This window comes from Pempheris klunzingeri, chromosome 10 (genome assembly GCF_042242105.1).
Source record: "Pempheris klunzingeri isolate RE-2024b chromosome 10, fPemKlu1.hap1, whole genome shotgun sequence".
NCBI classification, from domain to species: Eukaryota; Metazoa; Chordata; class Actinopteri; order Acropomatiformes; family Pempheridae; genus Pempheris; species Pempheris klunzingeri.
In genome coordinates, this window is record NC_092021.1 from 24,800,093 (window position 1) to 24,818,733 (window position 18,641).

The window sequence follows — 18,641 nt, forward strand, 5'->3', positions numbered from 1 at the left end:
AGCAGCACTGTGATATTTGCTCTTCACCCATCAGTAGAACAGGTTGGTTTGTGCTGAGTGTGCATTCTATTCTAATAAGTTAACTCTATATGATGGATTTACCTTTAGCTGCTGGCACACTCTTTAGAGAGGTGATGTAACTATAAAGATCCACATCCACTGTTTCTCTAACAGTTAAGAAGAGAAGAACCTCTTCAGCTTCTGTAGCGCCAACAAAAGACTTTTGCTTTTGATTTTATTATTTAGATGAAAGTGTTCAATCATTTCTATGGTAAATCTTGAAGAAATGAATTACAAATGTGGGACATGAAAACAGTAGAGACATTCAGATTACTCTCCCTTCAACAAAAACAAATAAAGGAAGCACACGCCCCCCCCCCCAGTCCCTTAGCTCCAGCTTTCGCTTGGCATCTCACCCTAATGAGGCTGCTGACCTCACCAGAAGTTTGGAAAATGAGCTGTAATATGAAACCTACTGATACTTTAAAGCAAGAGGAGCTTTCCTGATTCATTTCTCTCATGGAGATAAGGTTGAATGTTCGGGGGTCCCAGAAGGAATTATAGTTGCTGAGGCCCCTGAAGTGACGCTGACAGTGTTGTGGAAACGGTGCAGCTTGTCCGAAGTCTTTCTGTCAGAGGTTTTGGTTCAACTTGACCCTTCCTGCACTCAGGAGTATAAGTGGCGGGAGCTGGAGGAGCAGCGCCAGGCCCAGAAGCTCCAGAGGCAGCTACAGCAGGAGCAGACCTACCTGCTGTCCCTCCAGCAAAACCAGAACCCGGATAGTAGCAAAACAGCCCAGCAACCGAGCACCAAACCCCCACAGAGCCTCGAACGCGACAGGATAAAGCCCCCACAGAAGCCCGAGCCGGAGCAAACGGCAAAACAACCGCAGAGCGCCGACTCTGACAAGACGCAGCCCACTCAAAGTCACAGTGTGGAGAAAAGCGCAGAGCCTGAGCTACCTGTTGGTGACCTCCAGGCGCCCGCCCCAGACTCTGAGCCAGTCAGAGAGGTGATCCCTCTTGTAGAGCGCTGCCGTCACACTGACTGCTGTAGAATGCTTCCTCTGCTTGTGTGTACTCACTCCCACTGCTTTGGGTGTGCGGTGTGAACATGGTGATGGCTAGCTGCTGGTGTGGGATGGATGTCTGGACGCTTTGTAGATGAGCTAAGCGACTAGAATTTATTCATGTCTCCTTCTAATAATGAGTCTAATAATGCAAATATACTCCAGGGACACTGGACCAACAGCAGATCCCTTAACAGATGCAAGGTAGACGTTTCTATTACAGTGCAGTCAAATTTAAAAGAGAATAATAATAATAATAATATCAAACTTCAGGGCAGTGATGAATCTGTAGGGGCTGTTTTCAGATTAGATTTAAGGAAAACTACTTCATGTGTATTCAAACATGCTGTGTGTGCTTAATTCAATTTCTGGACAGCACATTAATTTGATCTAAATCACTTGCCTGCCTGTCACAGCAGAACTCAACTCATAATGCGACTCCTTCATTCTCAATGGGAGAAATCTCTCTCTGATGTTATCATTTTAGTCAGTTAGAAAGAAGAAATGTGAAGCGTTTTGTGGGTTATTGGCCAATAAATGTCTGGGAAAGTCTTATCAGATGACAAACAAGCCAAATGAGCCGCTTCCACTAATTCTTCTCATGTCTGTGACCCCATACTGATGCATAGACAAGGTCACAGGAGGTTTTCTAGTGTGTGTCATGGTTATATAATTCATTTTGTGCTCTTTCTATGTTTTGAAAGTGGAACACAAAAGTAAAAAAAGACCAATACAAATTCAAAAGACAACTCTTTTAACTTCCCCGTTCACTTTCTGGCTCCAAAACGTTGATAAAGGATTTTATTAGAAAACACCAGCTGATCATCATCTGGGAGTTTTTCCCACTCTGGAAGAAGAGTTTACTGTGAAATGCTCAGCAAGGACACTGCTGCTCCTCTCATTTGCCTCACTGTTGTCTTTGTCACCTTTCTAATGACGTTACTGTCGCGATGAGCCACCTCATTAGCTCTCTCCGTGTGACTCCCCCGTCTCTCTCTCCGTTTGGCATCCTGCTGCTGCCATTTAGCACCTGGTGGGGAGGAAAACGGGAGAGACTCATAAAGCATCTGACTGAACAATCGCTGTTTGGGGTGTAACGCTAGAACTGCCACGAAACGTCAGGTGATGCAAAAGACACGATGGCGGCCATGTTGAATTTGGGCAACAGTGAAAGCAAATATGTTCGATATACACTACTCACTAAAAGTTAGGGATATTCAGCTTTCAGGTGAAATTTCAGGATGAACCTAAAATGCATTCTAACCTTTCCAGGTGAACTTAATGTGACCTTCTCTAAACCTTTGAATGCACATGTCCAACTGTTCAGTGTCTCAGTACTTTCTGCACCAGCTGCTGTTCTCTAACAAGAAGCTTAACAGCAACATTCACAACAGGTTTGATCCATGAATCCACCAATACATTTCCTGCTTCAGTTAGAATTGGTATTTAAACAGTCCTCCTCATCCTGCTGTTCACATTCTGACATCATGAGACCAAGACGACACCTAACAGTTGATCAGCAGCACCTCAACACTGGAGGCTTCAAACAGGAAGTCCTCAGACGGAGGTGTTCACTGAGCTTAGAGGGTCACAGAGTGTCATCAGGAGGTTGGAACAGTGATACAGAGACTGGAAGAGTCACAGAAAGGAGAGGAGTGGACGTCCTTTGGCCACGTCCCAATTTATTGAGACACTGAACATGTTTTGTTGTGGTTTACCCACCACTGTTGGTAGATTTTCTTTCAATAAATAGTTTAAGATGAATAAAATCACCATTGCATGCTTCTACTTAAATGCCCTACTTTCATGATATAATATCACTGTAGCATTCACTTCTTACATTTCCCATATATTTAACCTGAAAGTCGAATATCCCTAACTTTTAGTGAGTAGTGTATATTGAGAGGAAAATCCTGGTTTATTACAATTTAGGTTTTACTTTCAATCAGTGGCCATTATTCCTGTAGGTTATAATAACACCTTAATCACACCAACAGTCCAAATGTCAATCAATCAGTCTTTATTCATAACAAACTTTATGTCAAGACACTTTTCACAGAGGAAGTCAAGTTTGGTGTCCATCACAGCTCACAGAGTGACTTCCTGGTTCTGCTTGGACCTGCTGTATATGAGACGAGAAGTGATTACAGACTTTTTTACTTTAACCTCCAAATAAAGTGTTTTAACCATCAGCTTGTTTACAATCAGTCTCTTGACTCCTCGGGCTCTAGATGCTGAGAGATGTTTTATCTCTTATAGTGTAGCTCAGTGAAAGTTCAGTTATTTCCAAACTCAGATTAGATTAACTTGTTTTGCAGAACAAATTTGCTCTTGCCTACAATGAACGGTGACATTTAAGACTAAAAAGCACAACTCCAAACAAACAAGCTGTCGGTTTGTCCTGTCGATCGCTGTCCTGGACCTCGCTGTGTGTCCTAACCTGACTGTGTTCGCTGTGAATGTTGTTTCACTCTACATGAAAAATGCATGACACTCTTCGCTGGCCGCGGTGCCGTTGTCCTACTAGCGGTTCTGTGGGAATATTGTGGCAACAATAACACCGCTGCCCTTGAGGAAACGCTTTGTTGTTCCTGCTGGTGTGCCTGTATCAGCAGATGATTTTCTGATGTGCTTCAACCAGTGCTAGTAGGAACTGTCTCAGCTCTGCAGGGGGAAACTAACTAACCGTAGCGCCTGATGGCTTTTGTCCACTTACTCTCCTTTTTTGTCCTCACACACATTCACCTGCTCGCTCAAACCACAGCTAATGCCACTGTGTGTGTGTGTGTGTGTGTGTCCTTTTATTTGTGTGTGTCTGTCCTCCTTAGGCTGATGAGCGATACCGGAAGAACATCCAGGGTTCTCCTCAGGCGGCTCAGACCAAATCGCAGCAGCCTCCGGTGCCACCGCGCTCTGAGTCTTCCCACGCCAATGGGAACTCGGCATCCGAGGCGCCCGCCATGCACCGGCCCGTGGAACCACAGGTAACCATGATGTCCTCTAACCCCCCTCCCCCTCTCCTGGCGTTCCCCTCCTCTTTACTGTCCCAGCTGTTGGCCTGAGATATATTCAGAATGATGACAGCAAACGGTCTGCGGCCCCTTTTTCTCTCGCTGTGTTGAAGCTTAATGAGCAGATCGAGCCACCGAGGCTGCTAGAAACCTAAAAATCTAAAAGCCCGTCTCTTTGTTCAGTCACGTCCAGAGAGAAAAGACTGTGAGACAGCTCCTCAAACCTAAAAGTAAACTTTAAATATGATGCCTAACAAAAGATGTCCTTCCCGTACAACTGGTGCTCCAAGGACTGTTAGACTTCCTGTTGTGGCTTCAAATTAAAAGCTTCCCACTGACAGGTTGTATTTTGTGTAACATCTACAGGAGAAACTGACATAATTGGTCAAAAAGAGTTGAAGATGAACTAATAACTTGTCAGTTCAGTTGAGACTGAGGTCATTTCTCTATGATTTATATATATTTATTTGTTGTCAGTGGATAAATATATAATCTAAACAATGCAGACACAGTGAACTAGTAGAGTTCATGCAGAGGAGCTTTAGGTTGCCGAACAGAAACCATTTAAATGAAGCTCTTCTCAAACTTAAGTCAGGCTGTGATCACACTGTGGTTATCAACCCTCCCGTCTCAAGTGACTCTAGGTGTGTTTGCCTTTAACGGCCTTTTCTTATCATGATCTCTAATTCATCTTCTCTCTTTCAGGTGATTTCAAAATAATCACGTTGTTAATCTTTGGAGTTTAAAGGCTTATTAGAGGGTTTTTTTTTGTGTGTGTGTGAGATGTTCACATGTCCGTTTCCTCCCTCCTGGATCGTGTCTTTAGCTCTGCTCTGCTTTCAGGTTGTTTCCTCTCGATAAACTATCTGCTGTTGCTGAACTTGTTGAAAGACTCTGCTCAACTGAAGGGCTGTCATCAATTCTATTTCAATTTGCCTGTTTGATTGTGTCAAAAAAGATGAAACTCTCCAAGCTAATTACATAACGCTCATTTGCACATGATAGAGATCCTTTGTGACAACACAAAGCCAGAGGTTGTTAATGAAAGTTTTTTTTTTTCATTTAGAAATAATCAAATTTTTTACTCAACTTTTTGTGGCAAATGAAAACGAAATGATCTCAGCCCCGATTATCTCCCATTATTAACTTTTTGATTGACAGGTTGTCCTCCCACTTGTCACGGGAAAGAAAAGCTCTTTCACCAAATGTATAATTATTTCACTCCCACTCCCTCCCCCCTCCAGTGCACATACGTTTGTGTGTGTGTGTGTGTGTGTGTGTGTGTGTGTGTGTGTGTGTGTGTGTGTGTGTGTGTGTGTGTGTGAGTGTGAGAGTGGGGAAGTTTGTTTGGTGGTGTGTTGGGGGGTTCGTGCATCTCCGCTCCACATACTGTACCTCCTCATTGTTTGCTGGTGATGAAAAACATCCATAATTCATGGCTACTCAGATTTGCAGCAGGGTGACTCAGACGGTATTAGTCATCTTCCCAGGAAAGGATTCAACCCATTAAGCACGAATAATCACAGTTCACTGAAGTCTGTTTTGAATATGTCACACAGATTAAATTATACAACGCCGATGCTGTAACTTGGTAAAACGGGGGTTTGTTGGGGGCGGCGGGGGCGATGATGTAATTCAGCGGTGGATTATTAATCATTTGCCATAATGTTAAATGTGGATTAATCAGTTTTCTCTCATCAGGCTCAGTTGTACCATGTGTTCGGCAGCACATGCTTCACTCTGTGCTGAATCTAACTCGGATGGGTTCATTTTGAGGTCTTCTGATTAGAGCTGATTAAATAAAAATGAAAGCTGCGGCCTGAAATGCTTTGATTTCCAAGAGGCAAGAAGCTGCATTCACTGTTGGAGCTGAATGTGAAACCCGATCTCATGGTGATGACCCAGTTTCCAGCCCATAAATTAATCCGTGTATCGTACAAGCCACTTTACTACCGTTTTCATACCGCTAATAGAATTTATTCCAGACAAGTTTCCACATCTAAACGACAAAATAAGTTGATTTTCAGTGCCTGACACATGAGATCTGATTATGTTCAAGCAACTAAAACTACTTGGTTAACGTTAGGGGAAGCTTGTAGTTCAGGTGGAGGAAGTCAAGACGGGTTGTGGACCGCAGTGTCCACTGTCAAAGTCACAAGCTCTCTTGCCCCGACCATGAATGTCTGCATGCTGTGTGACCTTACATGTATGTCTGCATGCCAGCCTGTGTCCATGCCTCCTTCCTACAGTTCATCTTCACGCTTGTAATGCTGCTACTGGCGGTGAGGCCGAGTCCTCTTGAGGTCTTAACCTGGCGTGACTCACTGACTGGATTCAAAATAAATATTCCTCCTTGTTGAGAGTTTTACAGATCTGGACAATGCCTATAAACCCAAACCAGAAAGGTAATTAAAGATAATCAAGAATTGGGAGTCGATACTTTGAGTCAGAGCCATGTTGGACTCAGGATCCACTCAGCTTCACTTCTCCATTCGCTGCCTGGGCCTGTTGTTGTTACTGTTAAAATAAGGATTTCTCCCTGTGCTACTCTCAGAAATGTGTTTGCTAAGAATGAGGTTCAACATGTTTTTACTTTTACTTTGCAAGTGTTCCTTTTCTCCTCCTGTTGCACTCTAAAAACCCGGGTTCTTTAGGGGCTCTGCTACGATTCAGAGCCAAAAGGCCTTCAGGTTTTCCTTCCTACCAAACGATCCAGCGGCCGACTTCAGCTAGAAGTCCGTCCTCTGTAGGTTGAGTCGGACTAATAAGCTGAATTAGTCGCTGTGCTGTTGAGCCGATCCAGCGTGTATCTGGAGCCGGTGGTTCTTAACCTTCGTTCTTGTTTTCAGTGCTGATGGTTTTAAATGTTTCCTGACTTGGTGTCTAGGATATGAAACCAGAGCAGCTCTGTGCACAGAGGACTAAGATTAAGAATCACTGGATTAGAGCTTCTTAGAAGAAAAAAGTTTCCACAACTAGCCTGTTTGGCCCTTTTCAGACATGGACCTCATCACGTCAGTCTGATTAAGCGCCTGAGTCACTTTTACGTAAAAAGGCACAACAGCAGCGTCGCTTGGTTGGACCTGTAACACCCCCCCCCCTCCAACTGAGTGCCATCAGATTAATGTAAAGGCTGCAGCAGCACAAGGTTAAACACACGGAAAGAGATTAAATTCACATCTTGTCCCTTCTTCTTAAGAGCTCTGTAATAAATCTATCACTTCATTATAATCTCCTCATGTACGTCCGTGCCAGCTGCAAGGCTGATATTTATGAATATCCAGCAGAACACTTTAAATACACCATATCACCCTGCAGCAGTTTGTGGCTTCACTAGTGAGAGCAATGGTCAATAATGAAGTTTTAAAATCCAAACACTGTGGCTGTGGTGACAAAACACTTCACGTGAACAGATGGATGCAGCCAGTGTTGCTACATACACCCCGTGTCTGAAAAGGGCCAACGTTAGAGCTTCATGTGAGAGTTTCTGAAGCTTTTACAGTATGGCTCCAGTCCGACGAGCCCCTAAAGACACCCTGAAGCTCCCGTCCTGGTTGGAGTGCACTGCATGCAGACTGACCCGTCCTCCCCCGATGTGTTTGTGTTGTCTGTAAGGTCCGCTCCCATCTGGCTGCTTTAAAGAGCAGCGGCAGCGTGGCCTCCGCTGCCCCCCCGCCCGCCGTGTCTCGGTCTCACTCCTTCATCGAGCCGCTTCCCCCTAGCTTTGAAAATCTTCACCTTCGCAACAGCCAGGAACCCCACCAACACCATCACCCTCCATCTTCATCACTATCCTCCTCCTCCTCATCATCAACATCATCATCATCAACGCCTGCACGCACTGATCCCCAACCCCACCCCCAGCCTAGGCTCTCGCCCCACGAGCCGGCCCCGTCAGAGGAGGTCCCTCCCAGGGTAAGGACAGGAAGTCTGGCAGCAGCAGTTAGACACTCTTCTGTTCACTGACCAAACTGTTCGTTTTTACTAGCTTGTAGCTTCCCCTTATTCTTTTTGCAGTATTTTGAACTTTAAGGGATTTATTTGAATCCATATTTAAGTTTTTTTTTAAAATAATCTGGTTGGTTGGCAGCTTTAAATCACTTCTCTCCACAAAAACAAGACTCGTTGAGACAGTCTGTCGCACCTTGTGTTTTACTTGCCTTACGAGACTATGAGCCTCTGTACTGTACGACCACAGAAGGACTTAAATATAACTGCAGAACGAAGGAAAAATAAGCAAGCGGGGAGACGTTTCTCCCACTCTAATGTATACAGTAGTGTAGTATAGGAGAGACAGGAAAGGAAAAGCGACGTGGTGCTACCCCACAAATGGGGTTAGTCAGAATTTAAAAAAGCAAGAAAGATTTAAATCCAGTCCACAGGGCCAAAGTTAGCTGCCCACCAGAAAAACAAACTCCGCTATAAACAGAACTGCTGCCAAGCTGAACCACAACCCTGTCAAGACTGAGCTGTGCAGCACAGAGCTGCAGCCCGATGTACATTCATCCAGAGACCGACCTCTCATTAACATCAGTCCATATCTCTTCCATTTTAACTGTAAACTACTAAACAAAGCAAAGAATGGCTGTTTACGGCGTCCTGACTCAGTGGCTGCTCTGACTGGGAGACACCGTTCTGCTGTGTTGAGCTTTGGATGCTACCAAATGTTCTGCATTGGCTTTAATGAATTTGCATGTGACTCGGGCGGGGGGGGGGGGGGGGGGGGGGAGGAGGAGGAGGAGGAGGAGGAGGAGGAGGAGGAGGAGGTATGACTGTGTGTGTGTGACCCATGACTGCTGGTGTGACGGCTCTGTTTGGCAGCGGTGCCCTGGGGCCGTGCAGGGAAGGTGGGGTGGGGGGGGGGGATGAGGGGTTTACAGCTGTTTGTGGAGGAGGACGTGTGTTTTGTGGTGCATGAGTGGAATTAAAGCATGAATCTTATGGTCTGCAGAGATTCACCCTGTAAGCAGGAAGTTTAAAAAGTCTCTAGGTAGAGACGTGAGGGTTCAGTTTGACAGGACAACCTCATCAGAATCAGAATTCCTTTAATTAGTTACACGTAATTTGGTTACACGTCTACACGGACTTTGCTAAATAACCTTAAAGTGTTGTGCAGCGGACAGGGAGATGTTTTCACCGGTGCCAGCCTGGATTGTCGTGCTGCTCTTGCAGAGCCTTTGCAGAGGGCCTCTGTGTGGAGTCATGTTTTGTGTATTGTATGTATTCCCTGATCTATCAAAAAGCACATTCATGCACGCAGACTGTGTATGTGTGAGCTGGTCACTGTCTTTATCACAAAAGGTTCCTGTCAGGACTACATCCAGGTCCCCGGTGTTGTCAAGGCGAGACTCGCCTCATCACCATGGCAATGCCTCACACAGCAGCCATGCCGTGCACCGCAACCCTCCCAGGTAAACCGACACGACCCCTCTGGTTTGCGTGGTTCTGTGTTTTCTTTGGAAATGAGAATGGTGTCACATGCTTGATGTATGTATGAATATAATGAACGTCTGTGGGATTCTTCAAAAACAGAAAACTCTAAAAATCTGTGTGGTTTGGCAAATGCATCATTACGGTGGAGAAACAAATCAAAAAGAATTTAAAAATATTAAACATGTACATTTGTTGCTAGTTCCACTCAGTATATGAGCACAGGAGTGATCTGATATGTAAATGTACAGCACATAGTTAGATTACTGACTGTTTACAGAAAACTATTTTATGGACACAAATTAGTTCTCAAGGAACTAAAAACTCAACACTTTGTAAAAGAAAGTCATTTACAGCCTTCAGGAGGAATCTGAGCGCTGTGAAGCAGAGTAAAACCAGACAGTGTAATTAAAAAGAATGACTCTGAAAATAAAACACTTGCCTTGTTTGGAGATGGATCTAACACACACACACACACACACACACACACACACACACACACACACACGTTTGGGTCTGTACATTCAGTCCACTCAGTGTTTTCACTGTCTGTCTGCGCTGCTACAGTCTGTCTATGGTTCTGTGTGGGAGGGTTTATGTAATCGTGCTAGCTGTCTAACCTTGTGATGCTTCTTTACTTGTGTGTGAATGTGTGTGTTCGCGCACACACACAGTTTTCTACTTCCAAGCCACAAGCCTTCTCATGAGATTCTGTGTGTGTGTGTGTGTGTGTGTGTGTGTGTGTGTGTGTGTCATCTCTCTCCCTTCCTCTAACCCTGCGGTGCTGTATTTTTATTTTTTTCCATCTCTAGAGCAAAGTATACTTTGTACTACTACATCTATCTGTACTATTACATATGTGGACTAATAATAATGATAGCTTGGATTTATTTAGAGACACTTTTACACATTTTACAGAACAAACACAATACTCCTCATCATGGACTTAAATGTAATTTAATGATCATTTCAGTGGGTTCGTACCTTTGTAGTCTCTCACTGTAGTTTAGACTAGTTTGTGTATATATATGTGTGATATCTCTTTCTGTATTAGCAGGTAAAGGCGCTGTAGCTTTCCCTTTTTTCAGTTTCTGTTTTTGTCAAAACAAAAACAAAATGTACACAAATTTGTCAGAAATACAAAAGCCAGCAAAAGATTTACTTCATTTATCAATGATGCGAATGTCCCGGTGAAAGTAACAGCCCAAATATTCAACAGGCTCGTTTACTGTTTACTGATTAGCAGCTCTCTCCCCATTTCTGCTTCACATGCGGATCATTTCAGTGTATTCTGAGCCACAACAAGCTGATCATCAGCCCCATGTATTAGCCACTGGCATCTTGAATCTGAAAACCTCAGTTTGTGTGTCACACAGTCACTCTGCCGTAACAGCAACCCTACCAGTTAAAAGTCGCTGTCTCTGCAATGGTTTCATCTCTGACTCTCTTGACTCGGGTGTCTGTTGGCTCTGCAGTACGGCGGAGCCTCGGCTGCTGTGGGAGCGAGTGGAGAAACTGGTTCCCAGGCCGACCAGTAACAGCGGCAGCGGAGGCTCCAGTTCCTCCAGCAGCTCCAGTAACTCCAGCTCTCAGCCTGGTTCTCACTGCGGCTCTGGAGAGAGGTTCAGGGCCCGCTGTGAGTCCACACACACTCAGATCAGCAAATCAGCACTTACAAACATGCAGGAGGTGGACAAAATAACAGCAACGCCACCTTAAAACACAGCTGTGCTAAAGTAAGTACCACCTGAGTGCAGGAGCCGCACAAACACTGACCTTTTCACCTCCACCTCCTTCAGCCTCTTCTAAATCGGAGGGCTCGCCCCTCCAACGGCCAGAGAATGCTGGGAAAAAACCAGACGAGAGGAGGGACTTTGTCAGGCCGAGCAGACCAGCGGTGAGAGCTGACCCGAAGCTGACTAGCCAGCACTGTAGCTCGCTAGCAGGGGTAGATCTAGATCTAGAGCCGTGTGTGTGTGTGTGTGTGTGTGTGTGTGTGTGTGTGTGTGTGTGGTCATAATTACAAGATGGTAACGTGCTGCTTTGGGTTTGTTTGAAAGCTGGAGTGTGTGTGATTCCTGAAGCTCCTGTGTGCTGTCTTGTGTGATCTGCTCACCAGATCGGGATGATGGGATCAGACCTAATGTGAAACGGTTGTTTTGCCTTTGGCTGAAGGGGTTTTTCTGCACTGATCTCTTGCTTTCTCTCCACTGGTCTTTCTGCCTTGGCGGCGGTCATCTTTCCTCACGCCTTCTCTAACTTCAAAAAAAAAGAATGACCTTTTTTCTTCTGTGCTGTTTATAATTTTTCATCTTTGCAGCTCTGATTAATGTCTCATTCTTAGAATTAATCCACTAACCTTACCTACAGTAGCTTGAGGAGCATCAGCTACACGACAGCCATCTCTTTCCTCGCTTCATCTTCTGGCTTTGCTGCTCTCACGTTGGCTTCTCATTGGCTGGCGAAACTCTATAACCACTCTTCCTCTGCAGCGGCTTTCTGTTTCCTGCTTTACTTTTTTTTTCAAAGGGAGATAAAGTGAGAATCTTGTGTGACGTCTCAGCTAACCACTCGTATGTAAAATGCCCAGATGAAGAATGGACACGATTCCAGCAGAGGGAGGAAAACAGATGCATGAGCCAAAGTGATGTTTGACCCTGGTCTTACCTCTCGCCTCCTGACCTTTAGGACCTGACCGCTCTGGCCAAGGAGCTGCGTGCAGTGGACGATGTTCGCCCCCCAAACAAGGTGACGGATTATTCATCCTCCAGCGAAGAATCGGACACCACCGATGAGGATGACGACGAAGAGGTGGACCAGGAGGCAGGCGAAGAGTCGACTTCTGGCCCCGAGGACTCCAGAGCTGTGTATGTACACAACTTTAGCGTAACACGTCAGCAGGGACAGAGCGCTTCAGTTGTAATGGACCCCTAAACACAGCGTATTTGCGTTGAGTAGATCTTCTTGTGTGCCGCAGCTCCTCCAGGCTGAGCAACGGAGAGACTGAGTCAGTGAAAACCATGATCGTTCACGATGAAGGCGAGAGCGACGCCGGCTCGACGCCCTGCAAAGACAGCACGCTGATCGTCAGACAGGTACTGGCTGCAGAGGAGAACCAAGAGAAAACAGACACACCGATCATTCCCAAACACTTGAAGTTCTGTTGTGCATTTTGTTCATTCATTCCCCACATGTTTCTTTTTTTTCCCATTTTGTTGCTGCATTGTGTTTATCGTGCTCTGTTCCTGTAAACTATACTGTGGCCGGTGGAGAGCAGCTCCGTATTACAAAGACCAGGAGCTCATTCAGTTAGAAGGATTTAGATTCATCACATGAACATTTCTTCAGGTTTTGTTACATTTTTAATCCATTTAGGACCAAATAGACTTTGAGGAGTTGTTTCATTAGTTCATCGTACATCACCAGGAAACAGCTTTCCGTGTCATCCTGCCTTCTACTGAGGACTAACAAGAGTTTTCTCTCCACCTGTAGACTAGCCACTGTAGTTTGCCCTTTGCTCTAGCTAACACCTTCCCTTCCCCTGAACTCATGAGGAACACATCTAGACCCAAAGTCGTCTACCCCTCTTTCTACTTCCAGAGTGCAGGTGACAACAGAAAGCGTCCGAGCCCCGGCCCGGGCCAAACCCAGATCCCCGGCCTGCTTGCGGGCTTCGCCCCGAGTCCCGGCTCGGTGTCGGGCCCAGGCCTCGGCCACCACACCCCCAGCCCCCACCATCATCACCACCACCACCACCATCACCCCACACAGCACTCGGACAGGAACGGCTTTTCTGGCCGTATCCACCACCTCCCAGACCTGATCCAGCAGAGTCACCATTCCTCCCCCTCCTCCTCTGCATCCAACTCCCCCTCCTCCTCCAGCCTCGCCAGCCCCTCCACCATGTCCCCCCAGAGTCCCCTGGAGAAGCTCGGCATTCTCCTAGAGGTATGTCCTCCAGCCTCAACAGACACCGGCTCAGGGGTTCTTCTGTGATCTTGAACAAGAGAAGTCGGAGTCATCGCGGCCTGCCGTGATTAGAAGGCAGCTCACCTCAGTACCCAAAGGGGACGTGTTTTTAAAGTCAGCTCACTATTTAAAATCAAATGAAACTCATTCTGCCACACATCTGGCCAGCCATGATAATTAAGTCTTCCCATCTATATTCATGTGTCCTGGATTGGGTAGGGCGCCCCCTGCTGCTTACTGTTGGCACTCCACATGAGGCTCCCTGTAAACTAAAGGAGGTTTAGTGGTCACTTTTTGCACAAACTAGCAAACCCCTAATCTAAAAAGTAGTTTATTAACCTCACGGTTAAAACTGTAACTTCAAAAAGATATTTTTTTGATCATCTATTTATAAAGACACCCTGAGATTTTTGCTCCTTGTATTTCTGGCATGGCTGCAATTAGGTGTCTGCAGGTACTGCAGGTTTTCAAATGACTTTTACCAGACCGGATAAATCCTCCAATTGATCATCATAACTTTGTACAGGAAAATATGTAAAAGGAAGACTACCAGTTACCACGTACATAGACAGGTGTGAGGCCAAATATACTCTGCGTGCCTTTATACTATATAGACTGTAGAAATAAAACCAGCCCATAATACTTCTCAGTCCAGCTTCTCATTTAAGGAACTGACTTACATTATTTGTACAAAACTTAATGTAACTCCATCATGAGTCACCAGAGCTACTTCCTGCAAAACCGTTTGAAATACCAAGTATTTAAATGGCCCCCTAACAAGCTCTTGTTTTTTTTCTCTACTGCTTTCTGCAGAGAGCTGGTGTTGTTGGTGGAGGGCTGCATTTTAGGGATTACTTGGAAATGTAACTGGGACACAAAGCAGATTTTCAGTCTAATTCTGTCCCTTGATGTTACCTATTTTCATTTACATTCCCCAGACAATAAATCATAGCAAACAGGGCAGTTAGCAGTGAAACGGCAAGTATGTTTCCCGTGGGAACACTTTTTTTAAACTCATTTTCCCTTTTGTTCTTTTTGTCAACAGTACTCCATCCGTTTTTACCCTCCACCGTTGTTTTTGACTTTTCCCTCAGTATTTATGATTTACCCTCCGACTGAATGTCCATTGTATTTGCATGCGACACATACAGAGATCCTCAGTTTGCCTGCTTGTTTGACTGTATTGTTTTGTCAGCTGTCGACATTAATCTTTATCTGTGGACATCTAATGCTAAAATAACATTCTGTTAATATTCTGTCGTCACTGAATCTTACTGTATCTCACTGTAGAGCCAGTCTAGCAACAACATGCAGAAACACAAGTCTTCTTCCTCCTTCACTCCGTTCATCGACCCACGCCTCCTCCAAGTCTCTCCATCCACCGGCAGCGCCCTCAACAACGTCGGTGAGTCCTTCCCCCTGGTGGCTGCTGGGAAAAATCAGATGTCAAAAGGTTCAAACCCAAAAGATCCTGGCGTCACGTTTTGGAAAATCAGAGGTTAAAAACATCCGGAACATTTAGGATTGACAACAAAAACAGCATCTAGATGTTTTCATTTGTGCTGTAGTTTCTTTTTGCATTAAATCACACAACATAATAATAAAAAGATCCTGCATGTAGCTTGTTAGCTGCCACAGTTATAAACAAAGCTTCCTTATCAGGGCAGTCCTCCTGTTCCCATCAAGGCCACGTCGTTCCAGCCTTAAGGACTCTGGTTTTCTGAGCCATTACTTCCCCAGGTGCAGCTGGTGACCAGCCACTGACCCCTTAAATCTACAAGATTGTTCAGTCTGCTTTTTAATCACCGATTCGATGAGTGTAGATTTTCCTGCAGATGTCTTAAGTCCGCATGGCGATTTAAGCAGAGACACCGTGTACCCATGACTTCTGGGCCATTCTGGGGTTGTTAAATATCCCAATTAATAATAAGGAATGAGAAGCTTGTCTCTGTAAGATTTCAGTATTCTGATCATTTCCTCACATAGTGATCAGGTTCTGCTTGTTGTCTGTTGTAAACTTTCCCAGCCTTCAGTTTCATACAATTATGATTCAGACTATTATATGTCACGATTACCAAAAGCAAACAAATCATTCTAATGCTGACCATCTGACTGACCCCCCACCCCGCCCGCTGAACTCCACATCCTACACTGTCCTACCTAAGCCCCTCCCTTTGACCTTTTAGGCTACGGGAACGATGCCCGGCTGGCAGAGGCGCTGAGGGCCGACCCGTCTCGGAAGGGCTCTGTGGTCAACGTCAACCCGGTCAACACTCGCCCACAGAGCGACACGCCAGAGATCCGCAAATACAAGAAGAGGTTCAACTCTGAGATCCTGTGTGCTGCACTCTGGGGTAAGAACACACACACACACGCACACACACACACACACACACACACACACACACACTGCTCAGATGGACGCCTGAGAAGATTTCTGTCTCTGTGCTGCTGAGACAGGAAGCCGTTGCTATTAAAGTCCTCACCACCTGGTGGCAGTAAAGCTCTGAGAGAGCTAATGTGTGTGTTTGTGTGTGCAGGAGTGAACCTGTTGGTGGGAACAGAGAGTGGTCTGATGCTGTTGGACCGCAGCGGTCAGGGCAAAGTTTACCCTCTGATCAACCGACGGCGCTTCCAGCAGATGGACGTCCTGGAGGGACTCAACGTCCTGGTCACTATATCTGGTACACACACACACACACACACACACACACACACACCAAACATGGTTTTATTGCACTTCATGCAGCCAAATTAGTCCTACTGGGATGCAGAATAAATCATTGCACAGAAGTCGTGTACACAGACGCCATTACAGTGAGATTTTACAAAGGCATGCACATGAAATATGCAATAACACACACACACACACACACACACACACACAGAGTCAATTACAGGACTAAATAACAGTTTCACATCTGTTTCTCCTGCTGTTGCCTCATCGTGCACTAATATATGTGTCTGTGTGTGTTGAGAGTCCTACATCTAAGGCAGGTTTGGTGTCTGTTGTTGCAAAAGAGTTTTTGTATATACACACACTTGAGTTCCAATATTTCTCAGAATGAAAGCACATCCATGTTCTTACTTCTGCTCTTTCTCAACCTCACACAGACACACAAACACACACACACACACACGCACAGTCATAAGTGTCACAACAGATATTTTGAGCTAAACGGATGTTGCATAAATCTCAGCTTGGTTGAGACCACGTCATGTGTGTGTGTGTGTGTGTACGCTGACACACACTTGAGCTTTCCATGATGGAGGGAAACGCCACAAAGCAACACGCATCGATTTCCTTCCATGAAACTCGTTTGCGTAGCCGGCGTGTAGAACGGCGTGTCATGGAAAGTTGTATCACCTGTCGGCATGTCGTTGCTTGTGATCAGATTGATGGACGTGATTTCTCATGAGATTAGTGGAGATCAGCGTCGGTGTGTGTGAGGGAACTCTTCGGATGTTTCAGAGGAGGCCAGAAAACGGCACCTGATTGATAGCAGACAGCACAAAGAACAACAACGTCTTTTGTTCATTAACTTCATATTTTACATTTAAGTTCCACCTGTGAAGGTTATTTACAGTAATTCTTTGTTTGGTTGCCCTTTTATTAATATTTTTTTCTCTTTCTATTAACTCTGCATTGCTGGACAAAGCATGAAAAGTGATTCTAGTCTGCGTGCCGCCTTCCTTTGACAACACAACAAGGCTCCTGTTTTGAAAGTTGGAATCTGTCAAAATCTGAGATCATCACGAATGAGAAAACTCTAGACCTGCAGAATGTAACTCTAGACTAGACTGTAGTTTAAAATCACGTTTCCTTCCAGTGTGCCTCTCATGAACACAAGTGTTTTCGTGCAGAGGTATGTGGGATGTAGGGTGAGGTTACAGTGGTCGTGCAGGACCTGTTATCTAACATTAAAGCTGGTTCAGAGCAGATGGTTTTACATTCCACGTCAAGCACGAATCACATTTAACGTCAAATTACTACCTACTCACGCAAAAAAACTGTCTGCTACATAAAGGATGCGAGTGTAATGTTTAATAAAATAATAGAACCATAATAACAGGCGTTAAGTCTTGAGTGTGTTTCATAATGGTGACGCTTGGATCATTCCTATGTTATCAATAGAATCAGCCAACAAGTGATCAGGCCGTTCTTATGTCACCTCACAGCGAAAACAAAGCACGTCCCTCTATTAAACATCACTATTTGGAACAGTGCACATTGTAAAATGGCCGTTTATTGTTCTGTCTGCATGTATTTGCTCACACACTAACACAAAGTGCTCCTTTGCATGTTTTTTTTTAACCCAACTTGACCCACGCGCTTAGAAACGTCCCAAAATGTTGCACGACACTGCAGATACACAGGATGGAGGGGAAACATCAGCGCAGGGCCTTCGAAGACATGAAATGCAGCCGAGACGAGAGCACAAGCATTCAGATGTGAGGCAAATTAAAAGAGGAAGATCACTGCATGCTAGAATATCATCTCAGTCTAAGAAGGTCAAAACTGCAACACACGTAGAATAAAGAAGAACCGTAGTGTGAGAACAGCCTTCATCAGGGTCCTCCCAGACTGTCTGTCTGCAGATTAAATTCACTAATGCAAAGTTGACAGTGTTAATAGCAAATACAGGTTTACAGGAGAATATAGTTTTAGTTCTGAATTTAAGAGAAAAACAAACGACTAACGTATTATTTGTGCCTCCTCACTTGTTTTTAACGAGTTGCCAAAGAAAAGAGATTTGGACCTGAGCGGACTTTTCTCAATCATTGACAGGTAAGAAGAACAAGCTCCGTGTGTACTACCTGTCCTGGCTGAGGAACAAAATCCTGCACAATGACCCCGAGGTGGAGAAGAAACAGGGCTGGACCACCGTGGGAGACCTGGAGGGCTGCGTCCACTACAAAGTTGGTAGGTCACATCCTCACAGCCCGTTTCTAAACACGAATACAGCAGGAGACCTTCTGTCTGTGCTTCCCTGTGGCCCAGTGGTGGAAGATGCATACCGTCAAACTGCAACTTCCTGGTTCGATGCTGGCTGGGAATCTTTGTTGCAAATCCTCTCTCCTCATTCTTTTCCTATTTGAGTTTGAGTTGGTTGGGGTAATGTAGTGGGCTGGTGTGGTTTAAGATAAATCCTTGGTTGGC

The 18,641-nt window shown here is 45.1% G+C and overlaps 1 protein-coding gene across 1 annotated transcript in view; it reads left to right on the plus strand.

Moving 5' to 3' along the window:
- The window catches only part of LOC139208517 (mitogen-activated protein kinase kinase kinase kinase 4-like), a 79,721-nt gene that overhangs the window by 55,853 nt on the left and 5,227 nt on the right, over positions 1-18,641 (plus strand). Inside the window, exons 15-27 of the mRNA XM_070838222.1 lie at positions 672-1,013; positions 3,899-4,054; positions 7,697-7,996; positions 9,383-9,492; positions 10,987-11,147; positions 11,311-11,408; positions 12,200-12,378; positions 12,489-12,606; positions 13,112-13,459; positions 14,771-14,885; positions 15,667-15,834; positions 16,021-16,164; positions 18,270-18,404. Coding sequence (XP_070694323.1) covers positions 672-1,013; positions 3,899-4,054; positions 7,697-7,996; positions 9,383-9,492; positions 10,987-11,147; positions 11,311-11,408; positions 12,200-12,378; positions 12,489-12,606; positions 13,112-13,459; positions 14,771-14,885; positions 15,667-15,834; positions 16,021-16,164; positions 18,270-18,404 — 2,374 coding nt within the window. The remainder of the gene's footprint in view (positions 1-671; positions 1,014-3,898; positions 4,055-7,696; positions 7,997-9,382; positions 9,493-10,986; positions 11,148-11,310; positions 11,409-12,199; positions 12,379-12,488; positions 12,607-13,111; positions 13,460-14,770; positions 14,886-15,666; positions 15,835-16,020; positions 16,165-18,269; positions 18,405-18,641) is intronic.